The 12,067-nt window shown below is 36.7% G+C and overlaps 1 protein-coding gene across 1 annotated transcript in view; it reads right to left on the reverse strand.

Moving 5' to 3' along the window:
* The window catches only part of THOC2 (THO complex subunit 2), a 101,754-nt gene that overhangs the window by 38,585 nt on the left and 51,102 nt on the right, over positions 1–12,067 (reverse strand). Inside the window, exons 23-28 of the mRNA XM_063432106.1 lie at positions 10,512–10,787; positions 9,715–9,856; positions 8,387–8,544; positions 6,755–6,883; positions 1,398–1,529; positions 1,092–1,276 (exon numbers count right to left, since the gene is read on the reverse strand). Coding sequence (XP_063288176.1) covers positions 1,092–1,276; positions 1,398–1,529; positions 6,755–6,883; positions 8,387–8,544; positions 9,715–9,856; positions 10,512–10,787 — 1,022 coding nt within the window. The remainder of the gene's footprint in view (positions 1–1,091; positions 1,277–1,397; positions 1,530–6,754; positions 6,884–8,386; positions 8,545–9,714; positions 9,857–10,511; positions 10,788–12,067) is intronic.

The following is a 12,067-nucleotide window of genomic DNA, read 5'->3' on the forward strand; positions in this document are numbered from 1 at the left end:
AATTGTTAAATAGGAACAAGCAAACAAAAACAACAATGAAATCTTATGTTATTCCTGGCCGGGTATCCATGACAAGTATCTATATAACACTCAGTGGATGTAAGCTTGATGTGAGATGAAACATGAATTCTAATGCTTGGCGGTGCATGTACTATAAATGCTAGCCACAAAATGTAGTCATCATTAACAGGAATTTTAATTCTACCACGTTGGTGATAAAATAATCAACCAATTCCTTGCATAATTTGCTTCAAGATAATGAACGCCTCTTTTCCAAAAAGTAATTAATCTCCCTACTGGACAAATTTAATGTTAAAGTATTATAGTGCTCCCCATATCATTAATAGGATGTTTTTTTAACATTGTGCAGACAATGGCTTTGAGATTGTGCAACCTTGAATTAGGGATAAAATCCTTGTTAAGTAGAGAAAACTACCATTACACTGCAGTGGTTTATGAACTATTTTCCCAAGATGCTCAGGCAGCCTTGAGAAATGCAGTTTGCAAGCATCAGCAATGCCAAGGTTAGAGATCACTGTTAGAACTGCTATTATAACAAGAAAAATGATGACGGACAGTGGTAAACATGCTCAAACTGCAGAAAGCTTGTATTAAGACAGCAATGTATACGGCAAAAGTAGCATTGACAGCATATAAAACTATTTCTCTACAGTATTAAAACACTTTTCATAGCTAGATTCTTTTGACTCTTTTACACACATCTCACTATTTTACATGGGTTGCAAAAGTTGTATTTAAAAGACAAATAAGTAATTTAGCTAATTTCTGTGAATGTCACTTTGTGGGAAGGGTTTGTGGAAAATGTTGATTAAAATATTCTCCAACTTGATTAGTCGGGCAATTTATTTTAATCCTTTTGGAGTAGTTTTGTGTCAATTTGACACACCTCTGTGTTCAGTGTATCCTCTTAATATCACATTAACCTGAGCAAGCTAAAATTAATCATTTGAAAGCAAATAATGTTTTCAGTCAATATTCTGTGGGGGAAAAAAAGCTTATGCAATATCACCAATAAAAGCACAATTTCTCTCCCACTTATTTCAGTGACTGTTCGGTCATTAATATTTTACCCCATGGCCAATGCATAGAGATCAGGTCGTTTGTCCTTCTCCTCCTGGCATATCTTGTGTACTCTGCGTTCCAAGGCTTGTCCTAAGTTCAAGACTTTAGGATACCATGGCAGAATTTTGGTCAGAACAATAAGAATATTTCTGATATGAGTGTATTCGCCAGTTTCAAGACAATGAACCGATGCCTGAAAAGAAAGAGCAAGACCAACAAACTCAAAAGTAGTAAAGCAACATACAAAAAAAAATAATTAACTATAATCAGACACAAAAAATAGAAACATATATAAATATATCTTTCGCCAATACCTTTGTTAACTTGTAATGCCACTTGTGTACCACATGGCGGAAATTCTCATAATCCAGTTGATCAGCTTTGTTTCCTCCATCAAAGCCGGTCGCCCTTAAAATTGTCACAAAACCTGGGTAACTGCCACAATCCTAGGTAGAAAAAGACCAACAAAACAAAAAAAGTTAATCAACCTAAATTAATTTGGATCAAAGCCATATAGATGATTTAAGCCCTGCAATGCTACAAGAGCCAGTAAAATCAACTGAACAGAACACCCTGACACATACTTTTTTTTTTTTTTTTTTTTTCAAAACAAAGATGACATAGGTAGGGACTGCAATAGTACTTATACAACATAATTGCAATCTCTCATGAGAATCTCTTGCTAGAACTTTATAGTGGAAATGTTCTCAGGGAATTATTAGAGCTCACTGGGCTGTTGTCACTTTAAGCAGAACTGCAGGAGCTGGCAAGTGTGCTCTCCATCTCACATCTTAGTGCGCTCAATACAAATTGTTTTGTGCTGCATACACATGAGGTTAATGAAGCACAGTGGCAAAGCTGTGAAATGAAGGAATACAGACAGCAGCTACAGATACAGCAGATGCTGAGCGCCTTCCAGTCTGAGGCAGCTGCACAGCTTTCAGCTCTGGGGAGCGCTCTCTGGGCTTGTTTACATAAACCAACACAAAAGAAAAATGAACTTGCTGACTTTAACTGCAAAGATTATTAAAATTGTGAAAAGCAACTCAGATTTAGAAACCTGAGCTTCCAGTTCAAGTTCAACCTTTCGCCTGTTTCTAATGAGCAAGATTTATGAAGCTTCTGCTGAGATCGTGTAATGGGAAATGTGCGATGAGCTGGTGTTTTAATGTCAAAGAAGTAGAATCTGTTTACTAGTTGCTAATTTCACCTACTGCAGAAGTGGAGCACCAATAACAAAAAATATTGCATAGAACATATAAATCAAATGCCATATACTATTGACAGGAAACATGGAAAATCTGTAACTGCCAAGGTGTTCCTCAAAAAAAGACCACTATAAAGCTCCTGGGAATGGAATTAAATGTTTGTGGATTCCTTCAATCTAAAGTTACTCCATAGACATGCCAAATTTAACACAATAATTGTATTCTTGCTTTTTTAGTCCATTCTGCTAGCTAGCAAGTCTTGTAGCAAGAACCATAATCAGACGTAACACTTACAAAGATTAATGCAAGAATACCCGTCTTGCTTATTTTTTCAACTATTCTTATTTTTCAATGATATCTCTCTTTACCTTCCTTCTCTATAGGATTGCGGTTTAATTGAAATCTATTATATGTTCCATGCTCAACTCTCTCTTTGGTAAATGTTTGTTTATTTTGTTAGTGTTTGAGTCATTGCATGTATAGTCTTGTTAATTTATGTTCACCATTTGACTTTCACATATCTGATCTCTCCCATTTCCCTTATATCTTGAGATCTCAAATGTTATTTAAGATTAAGAGCTACAGAAGAGGTTGTCACTATATAGATACCAAATATAATAATAATAATAATAATAATAATAATTTCTTTATGACAATACTTCTTCCCATCTGAATTTGGTGATATAAGTATTGCACTGCAATAATGTAACACAAAATATATAACATCTATTCCAAACATCGGACATGAAAGAGAAAAAAGAAAAACAAATCTATTCTTTCTGATAAAAGTGAGTGGTTTATTCACTAAACTCTGAATTAAAACGTGAATGTTAGATTACAATAGCCAATCTGTAGAGTATGAGGATATCTAGAAATCAAGTATTTGAAATTCTTATTTCAATATGCTACAATTTAGAGTTTAGGGAATAAATCCCTTTCATTATAAGAATTCTACAGAGAGGAATATATATTAGAGCATACAAAGAGTAAAGAAAAAACAAAATAAAAATATGCAATGAGCACATTAAGTTGGGAAATATGGGCTTCATAGGCTTCATCAGTAAGCAACATACATTCTGGGCTGCAGTCTTTCCTTATTATAAGCAAGTTCTAATTTCTCAAACATTTTGAATATAATGATATGAATGCACTACTTCTATGGTTACTAAAACGTGTAAAAGATAAGCTGGTTTATGATCATATCAAAATGCCTCTTAGTTTGTACAAACATTTGTCAATGCTGATATAGTCCTATGAAGCTTGGTGTTCATTATGTTTTCAAATTGAGTACTGCACCATTTAATGCCAAGTGGTATGTGTGTACATGGACTGTTTGTAGTATTCGATATAAAAGACAGATGGTCTCAGTATTGGTACACAAAACAAAGATAACAAAATACTGGTTTATATTCTGTTCTAAGGAGAAAACAAAAAGGGAAAAAAAAAAAAAAAAAGAGTAAAAGACACCACTGTATTTTTAACTAGAATGAATTCAGCAATGAAGCCATTTTTTATTGTTAAAATATAAGCACAATTTGTTTATGACTATTCCTGCTGAGGAGAGGTGTAGGCTGATGCCATTTTCAGTAGTAGAAGCGTTACGTTAGACATTTTTGAACCCCGTATACAGAGATAAGTGAAATGAAACGCAATGCTTCACTGAAAATTGACATGACTTCCTGACATGCAGCAGGAAGTGCCAGAAAGAAATGTTTGTGCAGGTTGTCAGAGGGAGTATGAATATTTAAATCACGGTATTTTAATCAGTTGTCTGCAGCAGATGAGGAAGCTCACCAGTTCAAACTCCTGACATGAAGCATTCTCACATTACGATACAGAACGCATGAAGCTGTATCTTCTACTGTCAAACCTGGCCTGACAGAACATTATTTCTGTTGCCCAAAATGTAGATATTCTCTTAAAACTGCTGCGTGTTGCGATAATCTAATTCCAAGCACTGCGTGGCAACCATAAATGTATTGTTACCTATCTGAACAAGCATTAAATCTTTTGCAAACCCCTTTTAAAATACAGGTAGGTAAAGTCACTCATATTTTAGTAGATGTTTAGGTCAGATGTGTAACAATCATTTGTCTATTGCTATAGCCATCTCACGGCAACAGAGATTTTGACAGCAGATGTGCCAATTGACACATCACTTCTGCCCATTCCTTATCTGAAAGCACAGGCTTTATTCTTGAATTAGTTTCATGCTCAGGACAGCAGTGTGTCTAATGCACTCTTTCATAAACCAATCTAGTCTGTATTAGCTATGCTTGAAGTCTATTCAATGCAGCTACAACTTCTTTAATCACAAATTCTCTCCCTAAAGTTTCAGGTTAGGCATGGTTTTGTTTTGCCTACAATTTCTCTGCATAAAATACCAGTTTTATACTCGGTTCATTCCTGGAGATATTTTTGCCCTCATTTCACACAACCCATTCTCTGGTCCAAGCTACAAATGCATATATGTCTTTCATTCTATTTCATATCCTCTAGACCAGGGATAGGCAACCTTCGGCACTCCAGATGTTGTGGACTACATCCCCCATAATGCTGGTGAAGCATCGTGGGAGGTGTAGTCCAAAACATCTGGAGTGCCGAAGGTTGCCTATGCCTGCTCTCGACTGTAAGCTCGTTTGAGCAGGGCCCTCATCTACCTATTGTTCCTGTGTCACTGTGTAATTGTCTCATTTATTGTAAATTTACCCCTTTCATAATATTGTTAAGCGCTGCGGAATTGTAGATTATGCCAACGTAGTGTACCTATAATCTTAATTTTAATAATGACAGGAGGCGAGTATTTTGCATAACTTTCTTTACTTCATGCCTCCAGCAGCACAAGTCAATCAAAAAACTTTAAACCAATCAGTAAAAGGTATCCCATCCATATATAAAGCCCTGACAGACACATGACTTCCTCTTTCTTTGCTGCTTACCAGCCAAGGCACAGTTCAGAGTATTTGCTCTAAACATTTTTTTCATTTATATTGCCTTCATCATTATATTTGAATGTTTATGGTGTGGTATTGATCCCCTGTTACCCTCTCCCTTCTCCCTTCTCTAACCTGATAATTTGCTAAGTTGCTTTTACATTTTGGTATTAGATTGGTGTCTGTCAGGGTTTTATGTATGGATGGGATACCTTTTACTGATTGTATTAAAGTTTTTTGATTGACTTGTGCTGCTGGAGGCATAAAGTAAAGAAAGTTATGCAAAATATGAAGCCTCCTGTCATGTGATAAAATTAGCTGGCGCTATACACATACCAATAATAATAATAATAATATACAGTCCTTAAAGTGACACTACTGTCAGTAGACCAACTACAGCTTAATGTAGTTGTCCTGGTGTGCATAGCATGTCTCTGGAGGCATCTTAATGTAAACACTGCCTTTTCAGAGAAAAGGTAGCGTTTACATTACTGCCTCGTAACACCTCTAGTGGACGTCACTCAGATGGACACTAGAGGTGCTTCTTGTGTGCACAACGCTTTGCATGGAGGCTCTGAATGTTCCGCATGAGGAGATGCTGATTGGTGCAGCATGACGTTGCGCATGCGCAATAGCCTACCAGTGCTTTCTTATGGGAAAGCATCGGATTGGCTGAGATCGTCAAGTCTGATGATCTCTAGCAAGAAGGCGGCGCCAGCCTCGGCAGTACTGGATTAAATGTAGGTTCTCATTTTTACCAAGGGCGGGGGGGGAAGGAGGAGGGATGTACACCTCAAATATGTTTTAAACACTATAGTATCAGGGATACACGTTTGCATTCCTGACACTATAGTGTTCCTTTAAATATTTGGACTGTAACGCAAGTTGTGTCTCTGTGATCCAATAACTCAAAGTTAAGCAATGTGGAAAGAGTGTCAAATGGTGAGAGGTTAGCCTGTAAAAAAAATTATATAATTACAGCACTTTATAGAGAATACAATTCCCTCCACTGTGCTGGTAGCAAATACATTTTAATATTTTTTTTTATTTTGCATTCAAGGTTTTAGCTTTACTCGTTCAGAAGATAGCCAACATCTAGCAATGATTAATGGTTTCAATAGAATGGACTTCCTGGTGTTTTTCTGGGCACATGGCCAGTTTGGAATCCAGCAGCATGATGTGTGCTGCAACATGTATGGGACAACAGTTGTGTTTCTTTGAAAGTACAGTACAGCACTCTTTTCTATCGCTGCAAATTAGATTGGAATAACTCCTAATACTATAAAATTCCTCACTTTTAGAAGAAATCCTCCTGATATTCAGTCTGTCAGGATCAGCTCTGATTCCCGGTTAAATAGATTAATTTGGCTCCGGTTTTATTGTAACTATGGCAACAAAATTTTAGCTATCATATACAAAGAATTATAAAGAAAATAACGTGTTTTGGTTAATTAACGGCTTTCTATGTTACATGATTTTTACAAAGCTTAGATGCAGAATTTTCATTCCATACAGACCACAATTACTTACCTTGTCATAGATTGCACGATCACTATGCCATTTTGTAACGGTCTCCAGCATACAGCAGAGAAATCTCCCATATCGGCTGGCTTCATTTTCAGTACAACTTGCTACAGTGTAAATGATATCAGAAAACACCTAGGAACACAGGAAAGAGAATATATGTTTGGCTTCCAAAATGGGTTATTTTTCAACTTTAATGGAACTCAATCACTCCAAAACATGTGGGCAATACGATCTTCAGGTAACTATACATTGCAGACCACAAGATATTCATATACATGATAAATGTATCTGCAGTTCTAAACTAAGATTGTGTGTTGCTTGGGTCCAAGAACAAGTTGCTGCTCCCAATGTTCAACCCTCCAATATCCAACCCCTATGAAAACTTCCAAACAACTTCAACATTTATTTCAACATAAAAGCTAACTTGCCTATGCCCCTGATTCATATTTCACTTCACCACGGGTATCTCAATTCCATAGTTTCCTCAGTTATTTTCCTAATGCTATATTCCCATATCCCCAACTTGTGTCCCTTCCCCATATTCCACTGTTTCTCACTTTCCATATCCCCTATAATCTTGTGTCTATCCTCTAATTTTCACCAATATTGCCCCCTTGTGCCTATCAACAATTTTCTCCATATTTATCCCCTCTCACTACCTCGTATTATTTGCAGCCAAGCAGCATTGGAGAGTGAGTCTTGAAAGCAAGTATGTGCATCATGTCAGGTTCCAGGTACTGCACAGATGGGGCAAGGATATAGCAAAATGTCACACAAATAGTAAAGGATTTTGGCACGGCAGACTTCTTCTCAGGATTCTTACTCAGCCAACCATAGGGGGACAGCATTTTTACTGCCCTGCCTATAGTAAACTGTCCTGTGGCATCAATATATATTTGCGGTCAGCAGCCAAGGCCGTGCTTGTACCAATACCCAAGACAAAGACAGTTGAAATATGCGGGAAGTGACACTTGGTTAGGCCTGTAAATAAATAAAGAGAGACTACCAGGGGAGTAAGATATTAGAATTATAGGGTGAGAAGGGTGGGCTTTGCCCAGAACGCCCCTGAAACACTGTGCTGGGCTCCAGGAGAACAGCAACCCCGGTTACCCGGTCGTAGATTGCCTGGATACCAATGGTACCACACGCCACAAGAAAATACCGGTGAAGGACTCTCGGTAGCCCATGGCTTCCGACGCACCACATCGCACATTATGTAATGAACCGGAATCGCTGCAAACCAGAACATTTGGTCCAGGACGCCCACTGTCCCAAGGTACGAGCCACATAACAGTTCTAAGGCTGCAGTAACCTGCCTGTGGCCTTAACGTAAATAAGATTTGGAGATTGTATTTCAAACAAACCTGTAGTAATCCATAGGAAGTCAAGCAAAATAATTTACAGAGATACTTCAGACTAGTCACAACTTAACAACTGCTGAAACCACACTCAAAAGTTGGTGCAGTATCCTGGAGTCTTACTGTCCTTTCAGTAAGAATGAAAAAATGTATGCTGCATCACATTTTCCCCTAACATGAACAACAATCGAGCCAATGCCTTTTTCTGCATGAAAAAAAAAAATTAAAAGAAATCATCTTATGGGTTTACAAAATAAAGATGATATGGAATACTTACTCTATCATAACAAAGTAGGGTGGAAAAATTTGGAGTCTTCTGCTGGTGTACAAGCTCTACAAATCGAGCGCAGTAGACAGCATCAATTGCTGAGAAAATACAGCGAGGAAATATACAAAGCTGCAAAAATTTTGTGATTGTCTCATTTTTCGTTGACCCTGAAGAAGAAAAAAAACATTATTTGCAAGCAAGAATGTGGACTTCCAGAGTAAAAAATAAATAAAATCATTGCAAGTGTTAATAAACCTGCAGTGGCAAGCAATTGCATAGATTACCGGTATATATATTACATATGATATCAGAAAACATAAATAAATTATATAATTTTATAATTATTTACAAGCCAGGAAGAGTTACCGGTACCTACGACTTTATCTTTATCCCCAGAAACATTTTAATGAATTATAATTTCCTACATTTGTTCTGGTTTCTGTGCAAATTGATCAATTTAAAGCTGTCCAGGTTAGTCCCTAGAATAGCTTTCCTATTGTTCCTCTACAAAGGAAAGAAAGGGAACATTCCAACAACAACAAAAAAAGGTAATTTTCCCACCCACAATTCTCTTGCTCCAAAGAGGACACAGTGACCAGCTGTTGGATCCATAAGTTTAAGGTTAAAAAAAGCTTCCAGTTTTAGTTGTGACTGAGAAATCATAAGTGATGTAGTACAATGGCACATATGAAAAAGGAAACCAACAAAGAAAAGAGGGTATTGGTTATTTAAGAATTATTTTTCATCTATAGCCTGTGCCCTTGATCTAAATGCATAGTTTAACCTACATGAAGCCATATTATAAACACTTTTAGTTGAAGTAAAACCTTATGTACACACATTTAGAGTAAGCTTTATATTTTACTGAAACTAATGTGAATAATAGTTTTTTTCTATCACTAATGCATTTCATAAGCGAATGACTCATAATACAGGACCTTTTACATATGTATACCAATTATTTTCTCAAAGTTCAAACAAATGTTTCTATTTTCTAATCATCCCAGCAAGATCCATTTGGCTTCCCTTAATTTAATATCGAACATTTTTTTGACTGTTTATCAGCCTTTCAAAAGCATTTATTCATTTTAATAAATCATTCCGTTATGCAAGTATGACATAAATTTATCAACTACTAAGCCGGACATGAAGTTCATTGTAGAGCACAGCTTACCACAGCATATAAACTGCTTTGCTAGGTGTATACCTGCTGATGCAGTGTGCATCGATGAAAAAGTACAAAAATGCATTTGTCCATTTTTCCCCACTCAAAGCACATTTAAAAGGGACAAAGGATGCTTGCCTGGCAAACTACCAAAGGTTCCAAATGTACTTACGTGCTAAAAGCCAGTTGTCCTTTTCCAGCTTCATTCTCTGCAAGACTCTCCCCACATGCTCAGACTGCTTCTTCTCTTCCTCAAGCAGTTTTTCCTGTAGGGCAGTACATCTCTCCTTTTCTTTCTTCTTTTTGTTTGGAGGCTACAAAAAATATATATTTTTTAAGAACAGAATACTGTAAAACAGAAGACATTCAATGAAACAGAAGAAATTCGATGAATCTTGATGTGTGTGTGTTTCGGCTAACTGCCTGAGAGCACTAAGCGGACATACAGCCAATGACCATCTGGAACAGTATGCCGCGCTATCCAGAGCTCTGCAGAATCCACATGTGGGGCACTTGGCGAGATTGGGGTTGACACTCAATGAGACACAGTTAAAAGGCAAACTGTAGCAAAGGAAACAGCGCCAGGTTACAACTGCCATCATAACCACTACAACAAGCTGTAGTGGTTATGGTGCTTGGAGTAAACTGTTAATAATTCTAAATAATACATTAGAACAGTCTTAAAATGTGAGAAATTACTATAAACGCCAAGAGAAATTTGTCTGTGGATTAATACACATTTACCACTCTGAATCAAATGCTAGCTTTGACTTGATATTTGCAACTTCATGTGTATGATCACGATTAGCACAAATATGAATCAATCAGTGACTTTTAATCATTCTTCCTGAACCTCTACCATCCCAGCCCCAGTGGCTGCCTACTAATTTCAGTTATATGAAGGAGCAAATAAGGAAGAGAAGGGAAGTAATCCTGACTTCAAGTGGCACAGTATTGTGTTTAACTTGCCATATCTGCATTTTCATCAATGGCCTTCATCTGGATTCGCAGTTTGCTGATTTCTCTGTTGTAGCTGGATGTTGGAACTGCAAGATCGTACATTGTCAGAGACCAGAATGTAGCATAGAACTGAGGGCTAATGTCATCCCAAACTTTTGGAGGGTGTAAAGAAACCACGGCTTCATGAACTGGAGTCATCACATGGTCACAAGATGAGATATACTTGTGTACTTTGTGTTGCTGTTTGTTTCCTTTCTCGGCCTTCTTTAGCTCATCATACTTAGACTGTTAATTACAAAAAACTTTAATTATTCATACTCCTTAAACAGAATCCTAGAAGCCTGAATAAAATCAATGTTCTATGTATTAAGAAAAAACGATTATCCTTATAAAGTCCCCTTTGTCTTTATCTAAGGTGATATGGGCATCCCCAAAGTCCATGAAATGTAAGCCTTTTTGATGATTATACTTACACTGAGAGCATCTTATTTCTTTACAAAGGATAAGGTCTCTGTTTAAACTAACAAACTAATCAAAGTCAGTTATTTTCTAAAATAAGATTATGCTGATATATTTATTAAATTAGGAATTTTACACATATCTGAATATAAACCAACAGATAATAATGCAGTGCAAAATCAACTTCAGGAGCCACTGACATAGCAGTATGCAGAGAATTGAATGGCAAGCGAGGGGTGGTTACATTTTGCATTGGATTTTTTGCCAGTTCGATACATTTGCTGGGTACTTGCTAAGTGTTGAGTAGATTTTTACAAATAACTTTCCAGAACACAATAAAGACAAAATGCAAGCTACACAACTACACTTCTTTAAGAATACACACATTAAGTGAAAATGTGAACAAATTAGTGAAACTGTCCATTATATGTGTCTTTATTAAAAAAAAACAAAAAAAAAAAACCTATAAAAAGTGTGAAAAGGCCAGGCATAGGAACCGTCCCTGATGGGGACTCAAACACACCACTGGCTATGTAACAAATAGTTCTTGTAAAATAATGAAAAAAGAAAAAAATAACCTTGGAAAACTAAAAAAAAATACATAAAAGCAAGCACTGCAATGCACAGCAGAAAATACAAATGTAAAAAGTAAAGTATTGAAACAGAAAAGCTGAACAATTATGAATTTTGCGCACACAATATGAACAATGCAGATTGTGTTAACAATACCAGGACCCCCAGCACACCGTCAAGCCGCTCAAAAAGGCTAGCAAAATTAGGACCACCACCACACAGTTCAGCTATTTGAGAAGGCTGCAAGTGCCTATTTATACCAAAGTTTCAGCACAGGATTAGAGATTTCAACTACTGCATCTAACATATGGGACTCTGAAGACGCTAGGTAATATTGGTCCCAATATTTAAAAAGGGACTCCAAACAGTCAGAGGTTGAGAGAAAATTATGCTTTCCACTATAAGTATTCACATCGAATACCAGCAGTAATGAAAATCAGTCCCTTAAGAGAGCTGTAACCATCAAACATTGTTTGCTCTATTGCAGGATTTGAGAAGGCAAGTCATGGATAAATTCTTACTTTCATAAGATA

The sequence above is a fragment of the Pelobates fuscus genome, chromosome 9 (genome assembly GCF_036172605.1).
Source record: "Pelobates fuscus isolate aPelFus1 chromosome 9, aPelFus1.pri, whole genome shotgun sequence".
Lineage (NCBI taxonomy): Eukaryota > Metazoa > Chordata > Amphibia > Anura > Pelobatidae > Pelobates > Pelobates fuscus.